The sequence below is a fragment of the Oncorhynchus mykiss genome, chromosome 2 (genome assembly GCF_057628025.1).
Source record: "Oncorhynchus mykiss isolate SJ-2025 chromosome 2, ASM5762802v1, whole genome shotgun sequence".
In the NCBI taxonomy this organism is placed as follows: Eukaryota; Metazoa; Chordata; class Actinopteri; order Salmoniformes; family Salmonidae; genus Oncorhynchus; species Oncorhynchus mykiss.
The window spans coordinates 53,064,164-53,088,675 of NC_143023.1; the positions used below are offsets into that span (position 1 = coordinate 53,064,164).

The following is a 24,512-nucleotide window of genomic DNA, read 5'->3' on the forward strand; positions in this document are numbered from 1 at the left end:
TCTGGGCAGGTGCCATGTCAAAAGTGGTGGATACCAAAGAAAATTGTGTCCAGGTCAGTCATTGTATGGGATTCAAGGCGTTTCACAACATCTAAAAATGCAGATAACTGTGTACTAGCTAGCACTAGTGATTATTCCGGTGGTTCTACTGAGTAAGATAAATCAAGCTGACTTGACATACAGTATGTATTTGACACAGGTCTGGCTGTCTGTTATCAGTGTAAGATATGCATGTGTGTCAGGCAGCAGTTTGTAAACAAAATGTTCTGTAAACAATATTGCTATTGCAGGTTTATTGAATCAGGTCTGTTCATGGCATAATTACAAAGAAGCATTACAAGAAAATAAAAAAGTGTGTGGCCCTATACATCAATGGATAATCTTGTATATTATTTTTCTTTTCAGGTCTGGACATAGTGCAAGGTCAGAGGAAGGTGATTGACAGTTCCATCCTGGACGCCTCCAACCTGCTGGCCAGCCTCCCCGAGGCGGAGCGAGGTCTCTTGGACGTGGTCTTTGAGGTGCGCCGCTTCCCGGCCCATGGGAGAGTCACCTTGGGGGGCCTGAATCTGCCCCAGGGTGCCCCCTACTTCATGCAGGAGGATGTGGCGCAGGGCGAGCTGGAATACCTCCACGATGACTCTGGAGCCTCCGTGGACAGCTTCTCCTTCCGAGCCCGGCTCAACTCCCAGGGCCGCGGCATCCTTCACCCCTCCCCAGCCCAGGCAGTGGTCCTGGAGGAGGTCTTCAACATCTCGATCCGGAGAAGGGACTCTAGTCCTCCAGAGCTGGTGAGCTTGGACGTTCTTCTGGAGGTTCTCCAGGGCTCCATGACGGTGATCACCCAAAAGTACCTAAACACCCGCGACGAGGACAGCACGCCTGATGAGGTGCGCTTCACAGTCTCCAAGGCGCCCACCAACGGGCGGCTGGTGGATGCCACCAAGGGCGACCACATCTCCACGTTCACCCAGGAGGCGGTCAACAAGGGCCAGGTGGGCTTTGTCAGTGACGGAAGCCTGTCGGACGGCTTCATAGAGTTCACTGTGTCGGACGGGAAGCACCACACTGAGCCGCACACTCTCCATGTAGGAGTCCTGGCCCGGACGCTGGTGCTGGCCAAAGCCCCAGAGATCCAGGTGCTGCAGGGGGACGACGAGACCCTAGTGACAGAGGAGATGTTGAGGGCCACCACAGGTGGCCCCAATGAGGAGGAAGTCCTCTACAAGATCACCAGTGTGCCCAAGTACGCTGCCGTCATGGTGGACCGGCAGCCCACGTCGGCCTTCACCCAGACCCAGATAAGGGAGGGCCGGGTGAGCGTTCGCTTCATCAAGTCCACCTCGCCCCGGGACAGCGTGGCCTTTGTGGCCCGGAGCCGGGCGGCCAATGTCTCCTCTGTCCTCAACATCACGGTCAAGCCTCTGGCCAACATCCCCCAGGAACTCCTGCTGCCACGGGGTGCCACCGTGCTGCTGGACAAGAAGCTGCTGGATGCCACGCCGCTGGCCAACAAGACCCGGACATCACCCACCTTCAGCGTCATCCAGCAACCGCAAGGCGCCCGCTTCGTGAGGGCTGGCGGGAGAGGGCCAGAGGGAGATGGCCAGCCCGTGGACACGTTCACCCAGAAAGAACTGGATGAGGGACGTGTAGCCATGGAGATCCTGAATGGAACAGGAGGCAGCCAAGCTCAGGACGTGGCTCGCTTCCTGCTCAAGGCCCACGGGGTCCCTCCAGCTGAGTGCGTTCTCTCCTTCAAGACGACCCCTTACAACGCCTCAGCGGTCTACCCGGCCACTCTCCTTAAGGTCCCTGGCGGGTCTGCATGGTCCAATAGCAACGACCTCCCTGGAGGGGCGGGGTCCCCACGCATCACCCCAGCCAGCCCTCGCTGGAGGGGCAACATGGACTGGCCTCAAGGAGGAGATGCCCCTACCACTGCCTACACTGACAAAGACTCCCATAGGAAACCAGTGGTGTCCAGGAGGAACAACCTGTGGTCCATCCTCATCCCCATTCTGATCCTCCTGCTCCTCCTCCTGCTGGTGGCCATCTTGGCTTTCTACTTGGTGCGTCGCAACAAGACGGGCAAACACAATGTGCAGACGGTGGCTGGCTCCAAGCCCAAAAACGGAGAGATCAGCCAGGAGACCTTCCGGAAAACCGACCCGGCCAATAACATCCCCATGTCCCAAATGGACTCCAAAGACGCCGACCCGGAATTGCTGCAGCACTGTCGGACAACGAACCCGGAGTTAAAAAAGAACCAGTACTGGGTATGAGAGTTGACTGATTGCTTAGACATAGGAAACAGAGAGGAAGATCCTCTACCATTTTGAATGCGGCCTTCTTGAATCATTCCTTTTCAGTGTTAAAGTCCTTTTTGCCATGATAGTCTTAAGAAATGTGTATGTTTTGATATCATTGGACATTTCACTATCACATATTAACGTTGTGCCAATCCTCAGGTCAAGAAACACTGAATATTTCCATTGGTAAAAATGTCACCATTAAACTTAAGAGGGTTTTGCCTAACACGTATATTTATTTTTAGGACAACTGCTGGACATCTATGATGTACTTTTTCACAGGGCACAAATGAGGACATATTGTGCTTGCTAAAAATTTGTGTGCTGCCACAATATATTCAGTATGCTATTATAGGACAATATTACTAATTTGACTACATAAACAGATTTATTTGAAGTTTTGGTAATAGTTTTATTGTAGTTTAGCTTTAACAGTAAAGGTGGACAAGTGTGTACATAATTCAACTCAATAAGGTAGATCTATGCTGTATGAAGGAAAAGGAAAAACTGCCTTTTGGTTTTGATTATTATTCTATAAATGTATTATTGACCATGTATTTTTTTTTGTTTGCTTTGTTGTTCGGCCCCAATTCAATCTAACTTCTGTTGCAGTATTTACAAAGCCACATATGACATTTGTCCTGTTGTAGAATCAAATCTGAGGGGTTTTGGGCAGAGCCTTCTATTTGGATGTACACTACATCACCAAAGTATGTGGACACCCCTTCAAATTAGTGGTTTCGGCTACTTCAACCACACCCGTTGATGACAAGTGTATAAAACCGAGCACACAGCCATGCAATCTCCATAAACAAACATTGGCAGTAGAATGGCCCATGCTGAAGAGCTCAGTGACTTTCATAGGATGCCACCTTTCCAACAAGTTAGTTAATCAAATTTCTGCCCTGCTAGAGCTGCCCCGGTCAACTGTAAGTGCTGTTATTGCGAAGTGGAAACATCTAGGAGCAACAATAGCTCTGCCGCGAAGTCACACAAGCTCACAGAAAGGGACAGCCGAGAGCTGAAGCGCATAGCGCTTTAAAATTGTCTGTCATCGGTTGCAACACTCACTAACAAGTTCCGAACCACCTCTGGAAGCAACGTCCGCACAAGAACTGTTCGTCGGGTGTTTCATGAAATGGGTTTCCATGGCTGATCAGCCGCAACCAAGCCTAAGACCACCATGCACAATGCCAAGCTCGCAGTCATTGGACTCTGGAGCAGTGGAAACACATTCTTTGGAATGATGAATCATGCTTCACCATCTGGCAGTCCAGATAAGAAGAACACTAAACTGAAAGCAGATATTAAAGAGCATTTAGATTACCACCTGCAGTTTTTTCACACTATAAGTTTAGAAATATCTCAACTTAGTATTTAGAACTAAGAAGAATCCTTAAGTTTTGCCATTGAGTTAAGGTTGTGAAAAGATCTATTTGGCGCTATTGGAAATATTATTGTACATCTCTGTTCAAAAGTATATAGATGCATTACGAATAATGTCTGTTCAACCAACACTGTTGTAACTTTATTTGGTGGACCAAGAAATGACTACTGGGGTGTTTAGTTTTCTAACAACATCCCAAAGTTTGACTTATCTTTGTCCTCAGCTGGGCTGTCCCTCTAAAGTGGCTGTGTAGACAGCCTTAAGTGTATTTCCAGAGGTTCTCTCTTAAAATAACTGCACAGCCGGGCTGCATACCAGTTATTTTGCCCCCCCTTCCCTCCACCCCTCCTCCCCTTCACTCTTCACTTGTTGGAAGACCACCACCCCCATCCCATTGGCTGGCATACAGTGACTACATGGCCCAGATCAAAAGCCAAATCAAGCCCTGTTTCCCATCGGGGCGTCCACCCTGGCAATTTCCCACCATAACCCCAGCCTCTGGCCTCCTCCATGGTCTGGGGACGGGGTTGTGCTAGACTGAGAGCTGTGTTTTCCTTGGCTGTATCTGGCTTTGTAGTCTGACCCAGCCCACTGCAGGGCCTCAGACACTCACATGCATGCACACACACACACAACCTGTTTGTTCCTTGATTAATGATAAACCGGGGTGTAGGATTAACTACTTTTAATAACGAGATACTGTATATCTTTATATATAAATATAATCCAAATAAATGGCTCTGGTTATTTTTCCAATTCCAAATAGACTACCCTCACAGGAATATACTTCAATTGTTCATATGATGGCACAAGTGTCTCAGGGCAGTAATTGTGAAAAGATGCTCCCCAAACATTGCTAAGGCAGTTTTGATTGAATTGACCCTAGATCTTTCAACCAGCTTTTAATCGTATCCTTTCATTTAGCCTTTCAATGCTAAAGAGTTGCTCAAAACTGAACCACTTGCTTGGATTCACAGGACTGACATGACACTGATGACAAAAAACTGCATCGTATAACATTTCGGCACCACAGACAGGACGTGACTCACGAGTGGCTGTCTTAAAAGCAACTCTATTGGCTGACAAGCAGCGGTGAGGTCATTTTAGAACTGCCAGAGTTTTATTTTCCCAGCCTGCAATTAATGTTTAATAAAGGCTCTGATTTCTAAATGTGAAGTTGAGAGAAACGTCTGTGATAGGATAGGTGTTTTACCTAAGCTCCTCTGGTTGGATCTTGTAGTATAGCACATTCTGTGAGAGGTTATTCTCTAGCTTGGTCCCAGATCTGTTTGTGATGTCTTTCCAACTGCTATGGTTGTTGTGATTTGGCAAGACAGCACAAACACATCTGCGGCCAGGCTAGGTATTCTGTGCTGATGAGCTTTTGTGTCCCATTAGCGGTTTGCATTCCACAATTAAGTTGACCAGATGAAGGTACAGTACAATCTTGCAATTTCAGGAGATACAGTGTACAGCTTATGCCATAAGTAATAACACTCAAATTGGCATCACATCCTGGTGGTGTTGAAATGTTTATCTATAGACTTAACCTGAAAATTAGCACAAAAACAATTCAAGATAGACATTGATGGACACGCATAGTTTGAGTAAGAAACTCCATCAAAATGACATTAAAGCAGTTATTTACTGTCAGTGCACTGCAGGGTGTTTTCTTTTCTTTTGATATAGTTATCTGATATAAAATAATAGGTCGTAAGTCATATCAACCACAATTTACAGAAACGTGTATTATTTTACTGTTGCTACATTTACTAACCAAATGTCCTCTTTAATTTAATTTAACGGTGCCTATTACCTTGTATATACTCTGTTGCTTTTAAATTAAATTAGCTGCTGACTGTTGTGAAGTTGTCAAATTAGGAAAAAAATTGTTCGGAATTAGACAATATAAAGGGTAAAGATAATTATCATATAATCACCAATTATATGAGAATATTGTTTGATGTATTTTATCATTTGATGAAAATCAATGGGCCTGAAGGTTAGTATCGTTACAAAATCTAACAGTATAACACATTTTGGCAACAGTTGTACATTTATTTTCCTTTGAAATGACTATATACAGTGCATTCAGAAAGTATTCAGACCTCATTTTGTTACGTTACAGTCTTATTCTAAAATGGATTTGATAGATTTTTTCCTCATCAATCTATATAAAAAAAAACGTAAATATCACATTTACATAAGTATCCAGACCCTTTACTCAGTACTTTGTTGAAGATCCTCAAACTGTGTCAGGTTGGATGGTGAGTACCACTGCACAGCTATATTCAGGACTCTCCAGAGATGTTCGATCGGGTTCAAGTCCGGGCTCTGGCTGGGCCACTCAAGGACATTCAGAGACTTGTCCAGAAACCACTTCTGTGTTGTCTTGGCAATGTGCTTAGGGTTGTTGTCCTGTTGGAAGGTGCATTTTCGCCCCAGTCTGAGGCCCTGAGCGTTCTGGAGCAGGTTTTCTTCAAGGATCTTTTTGTACTTTGCTCCGTTCATCTTTCCCTCGATCCTGACTAGTCTCCCAGTCCCTGCCTCTGAAAATCATCTCCACAGCATGATACTGCCACCACCATGCTTCATCATAGGGATGGTGTCAGGTTTTCTCCAGACGTGACGCTTGGCATTCAGGCCAAAGAGTTCAATCTTGGTTTCATTCAGGTGTCTTCTGGCAAACTCCAAGTGGGCTGTCATGTGCCTTTTACTGATGAGTGGCTTCCATCTGGCCCCTCTACCATGAAGGCCTGATTGGTGGAGTGCTGCAGAGATGGTTGTCCTTATGGAAGGTTCTCCCATCTCTACAGAGGAGCTCTGGATCTCTGTCCGTGACCATTAGGCTCCTCCTCCTGGTCACCTCACTGAACAAGGCCCTTCTCCCCTGATTTCTCAGTTTGGCTGGGCAGCCAGCTCTAGGAAGAGTCTTGGTGGTTCCAAACTTCTTCCACTTAAGAAGGATGGAGGCCGCTGTGTTCTTGGGGACGTTCAATGCTGCAGACATTTTTTGGTACCCTTCCCCAGATCTGTGCCTAGACACAATCCTGTCTACGGACAATTCCTTCGACCTCATGGCTTGTTTTTTGCTCTGACATGGACTGTCAACTGTGCAACCTTATATAGACAGGTGTGTGCCTTTCCAAATCATGTCCAATTAATTGGATTTACCACAGGTGGACAAGTTGTAGAAACATCTCAAGGATGATCAACGGAAACAGGATGCACCTGAGCTCAATCAAGTCTCATAGCAAAGGGTCTGAATACTTATGTAAATAAGGTATTTCTGTTTCGTATGTTTAATATATTAGCCAAAATTTCTAAAAACCTGTTTTTAACTTTGTCATTATTGTCAGTATTGTGTGTAGATTGATGAGGATAAAACTGTATTTAATCCATTTTAGGATACGTAACAAACGTAACAAAATGTGGAATAAGGGAAGGGGTCTGAATAGTTTCAGGATGCACTATATGTACCAGTATAATATCTATTTTATTTAGATAGCTACACATTACCTTGTTACTTTTAGAGGCTGTTGCTGTTTTTGTTTTAAAAAAAAACTATTATCTGTAGAGCATGATATTACAGTATAATATTGGTATCAAATACACCATTCAGGAGATAGCTCAGGAAATGTCTGAATTGTGATTCCTTTTACAGTATTATTATAGGCAAGGAGCCTTGTTGTTTTGTTTCTGTTTAATTGATTAAGTCCATGCCTTGATTGCTATTTTTTAAATGTTATATTTTTAAATACCATTGCTTGTGCATACCTCATAGAATAAAAATAACTCTTTAAGACTAATTGTTTTTATTTGATTTGCAATGCTAATATGCCATATTTTCTATATTTGCACTTTTCCGCAGTTCCGCAAGTCTCTTTCCCTCTTCCTGTTGAGGGTGTCTTTGCATATCACCCCTAATATGTTTCTGCTTTTATTTATTTGTTTTGGTCACTTCTGCCATACATAGACTTGGTTATTTGGTTTGTCAGAGGTGTACTTTGTAAATGCAACCCAACAACATGTGCCTTAAATTGTCATAAAATTCCAATCCTCAGACAAATAAAGAGTTGTGTCCATGGAATATGTCTTTGAGGTTGTTTTTGACTGTTTTATAGAAGATGATTTATACACAGAGGCCTTTGTGTGCTCTAGCTCTACTGTTACATCAGTTGCTTGATGACAGGTAGCTCTACTTACAAAGACTCACTGGTTGAGTGATATTTCATTTTATTTCACACAGAGAAACTTGTATACATTTTTTTGACTCATCTGAAAGAATTGAAATTACTGTAACTGAGACTAGGATTTGCACTCCCTCAGTGCAACTCAGATTTTTTTAGGGTGTCATATGTGCTATTTGACACCAGGTGGCGTAAGGGTGAAAGTAGAATTTTGAAGTAATGACGTATGTACAGGCATTCGTCAGCATTTAACAAGCCCCTCTTCAGACAATTTTTTCCTATGAACAACCTTTACTTTCAGGGCTTATTTCTGCTTTTTCTGTCTTGTCAAAACAGCCCTCATGCTTTCATGCTAGTGTTCTGGATGTGCTTTTCAATGATATGCCACTGCACCCTATGAGTTTCATAACTTCCTAGGCCAACATACATTTAGATAGCTGTTTCTGCATGTGTTTGCTTTGCTTATGTCTTACATCACGGACAAACAATTGGATGGAACAGTACAGTATGTTTCCAGAGAGATTATGTCATGGTAAATTGGTTACACCCTACACCAACTTCACTCCCCAAACTGGGACTTGGTATCGAAGGAAATGCTTTTCTTCCTCCTACATTCCTTTGTTGTCTGTTTTTCTTATATTCTGTAGCAGTTGGAGGAGGGAGGGAGGGAGGGAGGGGAGGGAGCATAGACTTAGATAGACACCACATCATTGTATCTGTTTCATTATGGCGTCTGAGGCCATCTCCATTTTCAAGTAGTTCATTTTCTTCTTCTTCTGCTTCTATGAGTTGGCAAACAAACTGAAAGGGTGCATACTGCCACCTAGAGTGTGTTGTTTGAACAGGTATAAAGCTAAGGTTGATGATTTACTGCCACCTGCAGTTCCGGAATGTTTGCTAACAAGTTTAATTTATTGGCTGACCCCTCATTACCTGGATGGAAATCATGTGATATTTCCTTAACCCATAGGAAGTCCCACCCAGTTGTCTACTTCAAGATGGTGAATGTCCTCAATGGCACTGCCCAGGATAAAACAGGCTTTTGAGCAGTGGAGTCCTCTATCTTTCTCCATGGGAAAGACAGACAGAGAGAAAGAGCAGCTGATTGCTGTCTGTGCTACAATCAGCCAATCAGTCTTTGTTCCAAGTAGACCAGCTCCCCCTTAACTTCTCCCGAAAGAACATAAAGGAGAAAACAGGCAAATGACACAGAAACTAACAGGAGTAGTCAGTGTTTTTAAAGTGCGGAGGTAGTGGGACGTGGGCCTTAGAATAGCTGATTATGGTCTAAAACAACACAATAATGTAAGAGCTAAATGGTGATCTCCAATGAACTTCACTGAAAACAATGAGTATGTTGACATCACACTAATAATTCAATATTAAACAGATTATGGCAGTAGTCCGAATATGGCATTAGTCTTGTAAACACCTTAACCTACTTATCTTAATCGTTGTATTTGATCTATGCATATGCTAGCAAGAGTAGCACAAACCTCCCTACTTTATATGTCCAAACTCAGAATCAATTAGGTTTCCCTAAAATAACATGATCGCTGTGGTAGAATGTTTATTTTGATTGGCGATGTTCTGCATTTATCAAAGTCCTATCAGATATGTCCAGGTAAACAGGATTACTAGAGCAATCGTTCTTCTTGCAAAGCATGTAAATGTTTTATTCAAACTATTATATTAATCTGACTATTCCCAATGTGCATTTGAAAGTATTCTTACAGTAAGGACTCTATTTTCGGCTGGCGCAAAGGGGGCGCATTCTTACAGCAAGTGTCAATAATGGACAAACAATTTACCTGTAAAACATCATTTCGCTTGCGCTGCAATACTTGAGGTGTGTCCTTAAAAACAAGCATAAAAGTTTGTGTTAGTTTTTTTTACTTAAATTTGTAAATATTTTATAAACTCATTTTTCTTAACTGCATTGTTAGTTAAGAGCTTGTGTGTAATCATTTCACTGTAAGGTCTACAGCTGTTGTATTCCGCACACGTGACAAATAAAATATGATTTGATTTGAAAAGTGACAATTTCATGCAGCAACAGGGGTGTAGAGCTGCCGGCGCAGAGGAGCGGCGTTCCCTCACGTTTTTCTATTTGAGAATACACAGAGCTGGTCAAACTATTTCTGGAAAATGTATTCTGATAAATTCTAAATAAATTCTATTGAATTACCAAAAAAAAACTAAAAAAAACATTAGAATGATAAACCAAATAAATATGTATAGCAGCCTAGAGGTGGGTGAATGGTGGTTTCTTCCCTGTCTTCTCTCTGGCGATGGCAAGAAATCTGAAGAACTATGTGTGCACTGCGGAGGCCCGTCAGAGGCCTGCAGTTAATAAAACTCACCGGACCCCCTTTCTACTTTTGCAGAGTGGAGCCCAGAACAATACAGTATGGGACCACTAGGATACGGTGACACCATTCTAAGGGGAACACCCAAACCAAAGTAGCCACCGCAAAGCCCAAGGAGCTTGACCCTCTCTGGAAGTTGCTGTAGTCCTGCTAGGGATATTTTTGACTGCCCGTTCTAGCTTGGTACGTCAGGGTGGGTAATTGGACATTTGAATTGGGGAAAGTTGGAGGTAGTAATGCATTTAGGTTATTGTTTATTGAGATGCATGAACGCACCAAAAAAAATATTGATTTTATGGCCGTTTTAAAACTAATCTAATTGGTCAATTAATTTGATAGCATGTTTAATCAATCTGTTTTCTATTATTCTATAATAGGGTATATTGTAACTCAAATGTTTATTTATGATACAGTGTGTAAGCTACACAATACAATTAAATGCCTAATCGTAATGCAGCTTTCCTCGCAAACTGTGCAATGATATTAAGCTATGTGTATTTGTATTTATATTAGGCTATAGCGTATAAATAAACACAGCAAAAAAAGAATTGTCCTCTCACTCTCAACTGCGTTTTTTTTCAGCAAACTTAACATGTGTAAATACTGTATGAACATAACAAGATTCAACAACTGAGACAAACTGAACAAGTTCCACAGACATGTGACTAACAGAAATGGAATAATGTGCCCCTGAACAAAGGGGGACTGCACCAGATTTGCCAGTTCTTGCTGTGAGATGTTACCCCACTCTTCCACCAAGGCACCTGCAAGTTCCCGGACATTTCTGGGGTGGAATGGCCCTAGCCCTCACCCTCCGATCCAACAGGTCCCAGACGTGCTCAATGGGATTGAGATCCGGGCTCGTCGCTGGCCATGGCAGAACACTGACATTCCTGTCTTGCAGGAAATTACACACAGAATGAGCAGTATGGCTGGTGGCATTGTGACATTGCTGGAGGGTCATGTCAGGATGAGCCTGCAGGAAGGGTACCACATGAGGGAGGAGGATGTCTTCCCTGTAAAGCACAGCGTATAGATTGCCTGCAATGACAACAAGTTCAGTCCGATGATGCTGTGACACACCGCCCCAGACCATGACGGAGCCTCCACCTCCAAATGGATCCTGCTCCAGAGTACACCAATTGCTTAAAATGACATCTCATCAATAGTCATATTATTATTATTACACGTATCACTTCTCACAATGGTCATCATTTAGTAAAGTTAGAACAAAGTTGAATCAATTTCTCGTAAGATCACATAATGATGAATTAGCATTTTACGTAACAGAACCGAATATAATACCATGGCATAGTATGTCTATAATGTTACTGTTACACCAAAAACACATAATTTTGCATTTTTTTGTACCATTTTTTTAACAATACAAAACATACACATGCGAAGGACAACATACGACAGACGCTCACAAACATCCACAACATAACCCCTGCCCAGACCCACCTGCTCACACCCCCATTTCCAGCACCCGCATCACTTTCCGCCACTTGGCCTCAAAATGCACCATTTTGTTTCTCTCCGTTGCCCACGTACTTTCGACATTTAGATAATAAAGCATTAGATCTTTCCATTGTGTTGACAATGGAGGACTTGTTGATTTCCAGTTTAAGTATACGTTTTTTTTAAGATGATTGACAAGAAAAGTATTGTCCAACCCATCGCGTATATAACTCCACCCTCATATGCCATGTCTTGAAATATGCAGACAGGGATTAAAAGTACATTTATATTGTAAAACTTCTGACAGCCAACTTTCTAGCTCCGCCCATGACTTTGTCTTTATAACATTTCCAGAAGGCATGGATTATTGAGTCATTGTTAGTTTTACATTTAAGACATGAATGACACTGCCATTGTGCTGTAGAATTTGTGAATTTTGTCTTGTGTAATAAATTAGACACTAGTTTATACTGGATTAAGCATACATTTTCCTTAACTGAAATATTGTTGGCTATGTTCCAACATTCTCTCCATCTTGTCCCAATATCAGTTATTTTTAAGTCTTAGTTCCAAATGAATATTTTTTTCTAAGAGAATCTGGAAGGTTTTGTTTATCTTTATGAATATCATTTTCTGACTCATATAGGATTCCCTCAAGATTGCTCTGAAATTTCTTGATATAATACTTAAGTTGTATGTATTTAAAAATAGCTACGTTGGTCAGTCTAAAATTGCTTTTCAATTCTGTCATGGAAATACGTGTATTTCCTATTACCAAGTAATTTACGTTTTCCATGTGGACCAATTTATCTGTGTATTCTGAAAAGCTATCTAATTATTGTTCCATAGGGTTGTGTTTTTAGGGATTGATAATGGTTCTTGTAGAATATGATTCATTTTCTTCCATATTGTTATAGGGATCTTAACTACGAAGTTGTGCATGTTCTTAGCTTTATCCTTTGAGAATAGACACATGAATGAGTATGCGTATCATCAATTTATTCCCATTGTTCCTCTTTAGTGCGTTTAACTATACACCAGTGGAGGCTCCTCAGAGGACTAAGGGGAGGACCATCCTCCTCAGTGAAATGTAACAAAAATAAAAATAGTGAAAAATGTAAAAAGTTATCCTTTTTAAATAAAACTATACTAAATATATTCATATGTCACCAAATAATTTATTAAAAATACACTGTTTTGCAATGAAGGTCTATAGTAACTTCAACAGCACTGTCTGGGTAGCACCATGGTGTAGCCAGGGGAAAACTAGCTTCCGTCCTCCTCTTAGGAGGCTCGTAGGCCTCACCCCCTTCCATACATGTACATGGTTATTATGACCAATTCTGCAGGATGTCCTCCAACCAATCAAAGATTTTACAGTAGGAACTGACATGTTGTCAATCATATAATTAGGATCAGAGAATGAACCTAGTGTGTTGTATTGGGATTGTGCCACAGAACATTATGGGGGTTCTATGTGTTAGAACCCCTTTCATTCTCTGGGGTACACGGAAAAGGTGTGAATTAAAAGAGAGGGCCGACATCTGCCTGAGATCAGTTTCATGAAGAAGGATGAAAAGGTGAAGGTGTTCAATACCAACTGGTATCAAAAGTATAGCTGGTTAACAGGGAGCCTTTCATCTAGCCGCCTGTATTGCTGGCCTTGCCTGCTTTTTGGGGAAGTCTGAGCCTTGGTCGAAAGGTGGATACAGTGACCTGAAGAACATCGATCGTTCAGCTAAACGGCAAAACAAAAGCAGGGAGCATATAAATGCCCACATCAGATTCAAGCTTCTGGGGAAAAGCTGCATCGATTATGACGAAGGTCTGCTTATTCAAGAAAGTAAGAAGAAACAGAGATGTTCTCAAGTGGCTTATCAACACCACTACGTTTTTGGGCAAATGTGCTTTTAGAAGACGCAATGAAAGGCGAAGTTCCGTCAACAAGGGCAACTACAAGGAGCTTGCAGAGGTAATTGCACTTTGCGATGCATTTCTTGCTGAACATATCGAACTTTCGACTGTCTTTTCCGGGATATCGAAAACAATTCCGAATTATTTGATAGCTTCCATCGCATCAAAAGTAAGATTAAAGAGAGAGGTTGACGGCTTGCACTTTCTTCCGGTAACGTTATTTATTTGGCAAAGTTGATAACACATAATCACTCTGGATAGACACAAGCAAAAACTCATGACATAAATGTTGCAGCAGCCTAGGCTACACCTAAACACTAGAAACCTGACATGCTGTACGGTATGAAAATGAGACTATTTTTCAATTTGATCCATTGTAGGCTACTAATAAGAGCAACTGCATACAGCCTATGTGAGCTGCTGTCCATTTGGTCAGGGTAACTAATTGGTAATGTTATGTATTTAGTCCATTTGTGTGTCAGGAGAAAATGTGAATGTGATCAAATGTAGTTTATATTCAAAATTGGCCTGGCTAGGCTGCCTATACCTTTTTAATCCAAAATGATTAACTGGAATTAATCAATCAACATAATAGTGATGACAGATATGAGTATATTTTTACAAGGCCTGCAGTTGCACAGGCCAACATGATGCCAACATGCATAAAGCAATCTAAGCTCTGTTTTCCATATGTCTAGGTAGAGGAAATCCAGTCTAAATATAATTTATATGAATAAATAGAAGGTAGCTGCAGTTTGACAGATTTTTTTCAGGAGTTTTTTTTTAAACCATGTGACTTAATTAGGAAGACTTGTCTCATCGTAGCCCATGTAAAACAGCTTTACAACTGATTAATCACTGTCATACCTTATAAGGTCCAGAGTTTTCCTAGTTAGGTTAACATATAAGGAAAAAACCCAGACCCCACGGGGTAAAAATTGTCCCAATGCTTTGGGACCTAAGGTGCCACCAGTCTGCTTGCATTTTTCAGTTATCGGAATGGGCCAAAATACCAGCAACAGTGTGTGAAAACCTTGTGAAGACTTACAGAAAAAGTTTGACCTCTGTCATTGCCAACAAAGGGTATATAACAAAGTATTGAGATAAACTTTTGTTATTGACCAAATACTTATTTTCCACCATAATTTGCAAATAAATTCATAAAAATCCTACAATGTGATTTTCTGGATTTTTTTTCTCATTTTGTCTGTCATAATTGAAGTGTACCTATGATGAAAATTAAAGGCCTCTCTCATCTTTTTAAGTGGGAGAACTTGCACAATTGGTGGCTGACTAAATCCTTTTTTGCCCCACTGTACATAGAATAAAGAGTTACAAGCCTGCATGGAGAGGTCATTTTTTTTGTTTTGTTGTTATGAAAGTGCAACTCACAAAACAGAGGTTGCGCCGTCTGTTGAGACTTTGAGGCAAATTGTTTTCAAGAACATGATGTAAACAGATTGCATCAGATTTCACCAAACCATGGACCACTGGGCAAAGTTTGCAGACTCTAGTTCCAATTAACAACCCCAGTACTGTTTCCAACCTGCGTGATTTCAAGTTGGTTCAGGACCATTGATTTTGGGTCATTAACCTCTCATATCATTGAAAGACAAATGTTGTTCACCTGGGTTTTTCACAGAGTCTGCTTCTCAGACATCTTCTCAGACATTGGACTCTGTGACCACTCCCAAAGCCCGGTCAGTCTTCCTCTCCACCTGCACCTCATAGGATAATCTCCCTGAGGAGAAGTCCCCCAGCTAGCACATAACGCTCTGAGAACCATATGTTTCTTGGAACTTGGTGAGAGCGTGGATGTCCTTTGGTTATTTTGCTTACAACCTTCCCACAACTTTCTGGGAATGGTGCATGATAGTTGCTTGACATTGGAACATTCTCAACACATTTAAAGGGGAACTGCACCTGCTGATTTGGCTTCGTTTTTTGGCTTGCTCCTCAAGAAATGCTGGCGGCCATGACAGAAGCCAAATGTGAGTTGACTTGGGGGTGTGGTTTGATGCGGGTGTTTCTTGGGTTTGCCCTTGCACCCACCAAGACACTCCCATCTGTCAGAACTTTGCCCACAGCCATTTCCCCCATCTCAATGACAACAAATAAACCTCCTGCAGGTTGAGTTCAATAACTACAGGTATATACGGGTACGGTGAGATGCTCGAGGAAGCTTTGAATAGGTAAATAGCCCACAGAGTAATATGAGAAGAATGCAATTGCTGAAATTATGTAGATATTCTAAACAAAGTGTTTTGATAACTTTCAAATGTATTACAGGTAGTCCCATAGAAGCAGTGCTCTGCCAATTTAACAATGCACACCTTTCATCTTTCATTCCCAGCCGATACAGATAATGTGCCTATCTGCATTTTGTCTGGTGATATTTTATTTTTACCTTTATTTAACCAGGCAAGTCAGTTAAGAACAAATTTTTATTTTCAATGACAGCCTAGGAACAGTGGGTTAACGACAGATTTGTACCTTGTCAGCTCGGGGGTTTGAACTTGCAACCTTCCGGTCACTAGTCCAACGCTCTAACCACTAGGCTACCCTGCCACCCTGGAGCTACCTTGGCAAACATGTCAGAGCGCTCATCGGTTCCTGTGTGGTGTCCCCGATACAACAGGAGTTCCCAAAATGCACAGGGTTTCTCCCGCCCCATATTGACTGATTTGATTCAATAAAAAAAGATAATACAAGTAAAAGTTGTGTCCAGGAAAATTGTAATGCCGAGTGCCAGGTCTCACTCAATTCAGAGACATCACTATCAAGCCAGTCTGGACATCATCTTGCAAGTCTATGTGTTGGCTCCATACATGTTTCTGGGAACACTCATAGTCACTGTTTTATTACCAATGGTAGTTAGTATAGGTAATGTCTGACACACGAACAGGTACTATGTTGACGTTTTAATAGGTCAGATAAAACCTACCCAATTTTGTTCTCCCCATCAAATGACAGAGGCTGCCATCTGGTAAAAGTACCTTCAGTCCATCTGTAGAAATAGGCAGATGTTGTGACTTTGACAATGAATATTCAAGGTCATTTACTGATTAATTACTGGAATAATTAATTAATTTAATTTGGTTATCCTATCCAAATTAACCTAAATGGGGCACCATTAAGGGTTTTGATACGGAGAGACCCCTTGAATGAACTATATCAGTAGTTATTAACTCAATATCAACAATAGTCTTAATCAACAGTCATTTTACCATATTCTCATTCTGAATGGTTGTTGAGCTCGGAATCTTCAAGAACCCAATCGCTTGGTAATGGAACATTAGGTAGATACAATAGTAAGGCAGGGTATAGGCTAACGGAATACAACACTTCCGTACTCAAGGTAGCACATACAACAGTACATACATTCACCAGACAGAGACAGTATTAATCATATGTAATTAAGACAATCAGTCTTATAATAATCAGTTAGTGCCACCACTTTTACACAGACACAGAGTCACACAAAGGGAATGTCATCTGGTTCAGCTGGGTTTCCGTTATGACGGAGCGGTAAACAGGAAAAAGGGTCAGTGGTCCTGGTGTTGGAGCTTTCGGTCTACAGTAGCATCTTCCCTCGTCAGGGCACGCACACACAGGAGCTCTTCGTTTTCTCTCAGTTCAGTTCTCAGTTTGTTCAGTCCAAAGAGATAAAGTTTGTTACGGTGCTAGGGTTCAATCCAATGTTTGGGCTCCTTTTGGGAGAGAGAACACTCAGCGGTGTGTTGTTCTGCAAAGTTTCTCTGATTCTTCTGTCTGAGCTGGATAAAGCTTCCTTGATCTGTATTTTGGTTCCACAGAGATACGATCATTCAACCCACCTGCTTGGCTGCGCCTTGTGGTATTTGAACTTATTTCTAGTGAGTAAGTCCTTTTATTTATAGGAAGAATCACAGAAGGCGGGCTCTACTGGCCGGTCTGTGTCGTTGGGACCTCCCCATGATAGCGGGGCGGCAGGGTAGCCTAGTGGTTAGAGCGTTGGAATGGTAGCCGGAAGGTTGCAAATCTGTTGTTCTGCCCCGTCATTGAAAATAAGAATTTGTTCTTAACTGACTTGCCAGGTTAAATAAAGGTAAAATAAAGATGTTCATATGGTATAAACCTGAGACTTACTCATAAGACAGCATGTTTTTCTGTTTCACAGTCTTTAACTAGAATACAGAGCCTGTGAACACATACACTGTTCAATTGCCAATAGCAGTTAGGGATAGGAGATATCCCATATACTATGTTGAAGAATGAACAGGTCAGACTAAACCTACCTAATTCTGTTTTATCCCTAACTACCATTGGCAATCGAACAGTGACTGTGTTCACAGATGCATGAAATTATCCCTAGACGGCACTGGGCAAATAGTGTGCCACCTCAGGGGTCTCCCAGTCAGCTGTGACCCAGCCTGGGATCGAACCCAAGTTTGTAGAGACACCAGTAGCACTGCGAAGCAATGTATTCGACCGCTGCGCCACTCGGTAGGCCCCAAGCTTTTCACATTTCACTTAACACACATTACCTGTCGTTGTTGATGAAACTATCTGTGTCATCAGGGCAGTAAACAAAGCTTGAGAAATAACAGAATCTTGGAAAATACAGTACCAGTTGAAAGTTTTTCTTTATTTTTACTATTTTCTACATTGTAGAATAATAGTGAAGAAATCAAAACTATGAAATAATGAAATAACACATATGGAATCATGTAGTAACCAAAAAAGTGTGAAACAAATACAAATATATTTTATATTTAATATTCTTCAAAGTAGCCACCCTTTGCCTTGATGACAGCTTTATTAACCAATTTCTGTGGTCTCCTCAATCTTAGTTAGCTGACTAAAGTTCTACTGCATCTAAAGTCAATCTGACATCATAATGATGACAAAAGGTTTTCCTACTAATTATTTGTGTCACGCCCTGACCATAGAGAGCCCTCGGGGTTCTCTATGGTGTAATAAGTCAGAGCGTGACTAGGTTTTTTTTCTAGTTATTATAGTTCTATGTTGGTGTGCGAGTATGGTTCCCAATTGGAGGCAGCTGAATATCGTTGCCTCTAATTGGGGATCATACCTAGTGTCCCTTTTCCCACCTGCGTTGTGGGATATTGTTTTGTTTAGTGCCTATGTGCACGTTTGTTAATGCTTTGTTGTTTTGAAGTTTCACTGTAATAAATATGTGGAACTCTATTCCTGCTGCGCCTTGGTCCACTTATTTATTTGACGGACGTGACAGAATATCCCACCACTAGAGGACCAAGCAGCAGGACCAAGGAGAGTTGAACATTGGAGGAAATACTGGGTGGATGCAAGACCCTTCCTTGGCGGGAGTTGCTAAGGAGTATAGGAGGACAGCGACGACGCCGGGGTCCACGGCCACAAACAGCCCAAGGGCAACCCCAATATGTTGTTTTTTTTTTGGGGGGGGGGGGGGGGCAAGGGGAGGTCAGCTGAGCCGAGGAGACAGCCAGACACCGTCTGGGAGTCGATGGAGCAATTGGAGGAAGGAGATCAGAGAGAGATGTTGGTTAGGTGTATTCTGCAGCACACTCGCCCTGAAGAGCGTGTCATCAGTCCGGTGCAACCTGTGCCGGCTCCATGTTCCAGGTCCCCAGTGCGTCTTTCCAGCCCAGTACGTCCTGTGCCGGCTCCCCGCACTCACCCTGACTAGCGTGTCATCAGTCCGGTGCAACCTGTGCCGGCACCAGGTATGCTGCAGAGTTAAAGATAAAGATATAAGATTCAAAAATAGTGACACGAGAACGAAATACACATTGAATAACAAATAACAATCAAAAGGCTTTATACAGTACAGGGAGTACCAGTACCTAGTCAATGAGCAGGGGTACAAGGTAATTGAGGTAGCTATGTACATATAGGTAGGGGTAAAGTGACTAGGCAACAGGCTAGATAATAGACTAAGCTGTAGCAGCAGCGTATGTGGTGTGTAAAAGTGTGTGGAGTGTGTGTGTTTGGCGGGGGAGGGGGGGGGTTGTCATTATGCATGTGTGCGCATGTAATGTGGGTGTATTTAGTGTGTGTGTATGTGCGTGTTGGGGTATCAGTGGAAGTTTGTGTGAGTGTGTGTGCTTAGAGTCCAGTGTGTGTGCAGGAGTGTTAGTTAAAAAAAGGATCAACGCAGGTAGTTTGGGTGACCGTTTCATTAGCTATTTAGCAGCCTTGTTTATGCATGTGTGCCCATGTAATGTGTGTGTGGGTGCATTTAGTGAGTGTTTGTGTGTGTGTGTATGTGTGTGTTGGGGTGTCAGAGGAAGTATGTGTGTGTGTGTGGGTAGAGTCCAGTGTGTGTGCATAGAGTCAGTGCAAGAGTGTTAGATAAAAAAGGATCAATACAGGAAGTTTGGGTAACCATTTAATTTGCTATTTAGCAGCCTTGTTTATCAGTCTTCTGGCTTGGGGCTAAAAGCTATTCAGGGTCCTGTTGGTTCCAGACTTGGTGCACTGGTACCGCTTGTCATGTGGTAGCAGAGAGAACAGCCTATGGCTTTGGTGGCTGGAGTCTTTGACAATTTTTTGACCACCTGGTACAGAGGTCCTGGATGACAGGGAGCTCGGCCCCAGTGATCTACTGGGCAGTACTCAACACCCTCTGTGCACCTTGCAGTTGGGTGCCTTGCAGTTGCAATACCAAGCGGTGATGCAGCCAGTCAAGATGCTCTCAATGGTGCAGCTGTAGAACTTTTTGAGGATCTGAGGGCCCTTACCAACTCTATTCAGGCCCCTGAGGGGGAAGAGGCGCTTTCGTGCCATCTTCACTATTGTGTGGGTGTGTGTTGACCATGTTTATTCCTTAGTGAAGTGGACACCAAGGAACTTGAAGCCCTCGACCCGCTCCACTACAGCCTCATTTATGTGGATGGGGTGTGCTCTCCCCTCTGTTTCCTGTACTCCACGGTCAGCTCCTTTGTCTTGCTGACGTTGAGGGAGAGGTTGTTGTCCTGGTACCACACTGCCAGGTCTCTGATATCCTCCCTATAGGCTGCCTCACCATCGACCCATCAGCAAACTTGATGATGGTGTTGGAGTCATGCGCAGCCACATAGTCGTGGGTGAACAATAAGTACAGGAGGGGACTAAGCACACACTCCTGAGGTGCCACCGTGTTGATGGTCAGCGTGGTATATGTGTTGTTGCCTAGCCTCACCATCTGGTGTCGGCCCGTCAGGAAGTCCAGGTTCCAGTTACAGAGAGCGGCGTTCAGTCCCAGGGTCCTGAGCATGGTGATGAGCTTGTAGGGGACTATGGTGTTGAATGCTGAGCTGTAGTCAATGAACAGCATTCTTACATACAGTAGGTATTCCTTTTGTCCAGGTCTGTGAGGGCAGTGTGGAGTGCAGTAGAGCTTGCGTCATCTGTGTATTTGATGGGGCGGTATGCGATTTGGTCCAGGGTGTCTGAGATGATGGTGTTGATGTGAACCATGACCAGCCTTTCAAAGCATTTAATGGCTATAGATGTGAGTGTCAGTCATTTAGGTGTTCCTGGGCAGGGGGACAATGGTGGTCTGATTGAAACAAGTTGGTATTACAGACCGGGTCAGGGATATGTTTAAAATATCAGGGAAGACACTTGCCAGCTGGTCAGCGCATGCTCTGAGTACGAGTCCTGGTATTCCATCTGGCCCCGAATATTAACCTGTTTTAAGATCATACTCACATCGGCTATAGAGAGCAAGATCACAGAGTCACCCGGAACAGCTGGTGCTCTTATGCATGGTTAATGCATGAGTTACGCTTTAAAGTGTATTTGCTGTCCAGCCAAATATGTTGAAGGTAGGTAAGGGATAATGATGTACAGTGTTATGAAGTAATTGTTATGCATATCAACCATGACCACTGATTTGACCTATGACCCCTATGTTAGATAAATGACCATACTAACTCAAAGAGAAAAACAACAAGAATTGCACTTAACCCTAATTGCTCCTGTAAATCACACTGGATAAGAGCATCTGCTAAGTGACTACAGTTTAAATGCACTGTAAATGTAATGTTTTATAAACATATTTAGATTGTAGATAATGCACATATCAACAACATTTAGAGGGCAACTTTTTTCCATCTTCGTAACATTGCAAAAATCTGAAACTTTTTGTCAAAAATTTATGCAGAAAAGCTAATCCATGCTTTTGTCAGCTAATCCAAGTTTTTGCAGACTTGGTCACAACCTTTAAGTCTTTACTGAAGACTCATTTCTTCAGTAGGTCCTATTATTGAGTGTAGTCTGGCCCAGGCGTGCGAAGGTGAATGGCAAGGCACTGGAATGAGGAATCACCCTTGCTGTCTCCCCTCTCTCCAATGGGATTTTCTGGCTCTGACCCTATTATGGGGGCTGAGTCACTGGTTTACTTACTGGTGTCTCTCATGTCGTCCCTAGGAGGGGTGCATCACCTTGTGCCAGGCTTTTTTTGCTATACTTGACTTGAGTGGGTTGAGTCACTGATGTGATCTTCCTGTCCGGTTTTGCGCCTCCTCAGGCTCATGCGAAGGGTAGATCTTTGTGGGTCTTGTCTCAGGGTAGTACATGGGTGGTCTGTTGATTTCCCTCTAGTGGTGTGGGGGCTGTGCTTTGGAAAAGTTGTTGGGGTTAAATCCTGCCTGGTTGGCCCAGTTCTGGGGTATCGTCGGAAGGAGCCAAGGACCCCCCCCCCCCCCTCCCATCTCCAGTATCTATGCTGCAATAGTCTATGTGCCGAGGGCTAGGGTCAGTTTGTCCTATTTGGTGTAATTCTACTGCCTTATCTGGTGTCCTGTGTGATCCTAAGTATGCTCCCTCTAGTTCTCCCATCACTCTCTCTTTCTCTCTCTCTTTTATTTTTGGACACTGCTGGTCATCTATGAACATTTGACCATTTTGAAAAACGATCTGGCTTTAATGGCCATCTACAGTGCATTCTGAAAGTATTCAGACCCCTTGACTTTTTCCACATTTTGTTACGTTACAGCCTTTTTCTAAAAGGGATTAAATAACGACATTGACTCATCAATCTACACACAATACCCCCTAATGACAAAGTGAACACAAGTTTTTAGAAATTTTAGCAAATTTATGAAATAAAAAAAACAGAAATACCTTATTTACATAAGTATTCAGACCCTTTCATATCAGACTCGAAATTGAGCTAAGGTGCATCCTGTTTGCATTGACCATCCTAAAGATGTTTCCACAACTTGATTGGAGTACAGCTGTGGTAAATTAAATTGATTGGACATGATTTGGAAAAGCACACACCTGTCTATATATGTCAGAGCAAAAACCAAGCCATGGGGTCAAAGGAATTGTTCGTAGAGCTCTGAGACAGGATTGTGTAGAGGGACAGATCTGGGGAAGGGTACCAAAAGCTTTCTGCAGCATTGAAGGTCTCCGATAACACTGTGGCCTCCATCATTCTTAAATGGAAGAAGTTTGGAACCACCAAGACTCTTCCTAGTGCTGGCCATACAGAGCAATCGGGAGAGAAGGGCCTTGGTCATTCTGACAGAGCTCCAGAGTTCCTCTGTGAAGATGGGAGAACCTTCCAGAAGGACAACCATCTCTGTAGCACTCCACCAATCAGGTCTTTATGGTAGAGTAGCCAGACTAAATCCACTCCTCAGAAAAAGGCACATGACAGGCCGCTTGGAGTTTGACAAAATGCACCTAAAGACTCTCAGGCCATGAGAAACAAGATTCTCTGGTCTGATGAAACCAAGATGGAACTCTTTGGCCTGAATGCCAAATGTCACATCTGGAGGAAACCTGGCACCATCTCTATGGTGAAGCATAATGGTGGAACCATCATGCTGTGGAGACTGGGAGACTAGGTAGGATCGACGGAAAGATGAACGGAGCAAAGTACAGAGAGCTCCTTGATGAGAACCTGCTCCAGAGCGCGAACGATCTCAGAGTGGGGCGAAGGTTCACCTTCCAACAAGACAACAACCCTAATTACACAGCCAAGACAACATAGGAGTGGCTTCAGGACAACTCTCTGAATGTCCTTGAGTGGCCCAGCCAGAGCCCGGACTTGAACCCGATCGAACATCTCTGGAGAGACTTGAATGTAGCTGTGCAGCGACGCTCCCCATCCAACCTGACAGATCTTGAGAGGATCTGCAGAGAAGAATGGGAGAAACTCCCCAAATACACTTGTGCCAAACTTGTAGAGTCATAACCAAGAAGTGTCGAGGATGTAATCGCTGCTAAAGGTGCTTCAACAAAGTACTGAGTAATGGGTCTGAATATTTATGTCAATGTAATATTTCAGTTTTTTACTTTTGCCAAATTTCTAAAACCTGTTTTTTCTTTGTCATTATGGGGTAATGCGTGTAAATTGACGAGGGGAAAAAACTATTGAATCCATTTTAGAATAAGGCTGAATAAGAATAACAAAATGTGGCAAAAGTCAAGGGGTCTGAATTCTTTCCAAATGCACTGTGGTCTTATAACCCACACCCCGGAGCCTGGTTCCTCTCTATGTTGCTTCTTAGGTTCCTGCCTTTCTAGGGAGTTTTTCCTAGCCACATGCTTCTACATCTGCATTGCTTGCTCTTTGGGGTTTTAGGCTGGGTTCTATATAAGCATTTTGTGACAGCTGCAAATATATAATACATTTGGCTTGAGGTATGAACATTTTCACATATCTGTGACCAATGGTTCTCCATAATGTTTTCCTTTAGATCTGTTTCCCATTTCTTCCATGTCGGTTATTTTTCAACCCTTGATATAACTTGGCAATCAACGTCTTTAGCGTAGCAGGTTATTTCAGTATGTTTAAATTCATCTAGATTCTGCCACTCACAAAACAGGTTGGACCATCCACATCTGTCGAGACTTTGAGGCAAATTTATCTCAGGAAAAAGAAGTAAACAGATTGCAT

General features: G+C 42.7%; 1 protein-coding gene across 1 annotated transcript in view; it reads left to right on the forward strand.

Moving 5' to 3' along the window:
• cspg4 (chondroitin sulfate proteoglycan 4) overlaps positions 1-7,789 on the forward strand; it is a 118,885-nt gene extending 111,096 nt beyond the window's left edge. The window contains exon 10 of the mRNA XM_021564725.3: positions 406-7,789. Within this exon, the coding sequence (XP_021420400.3) occupies positions 406-2,285 (1,880 nt within the window). The 3' untranslated portion in view covers positions 2,286-7,789. The remainder of the gene's footprint in view (positions 1-405) is intronic.
• Positions 7,790-24,512: the final 16,723 nt, after the last annotated feature.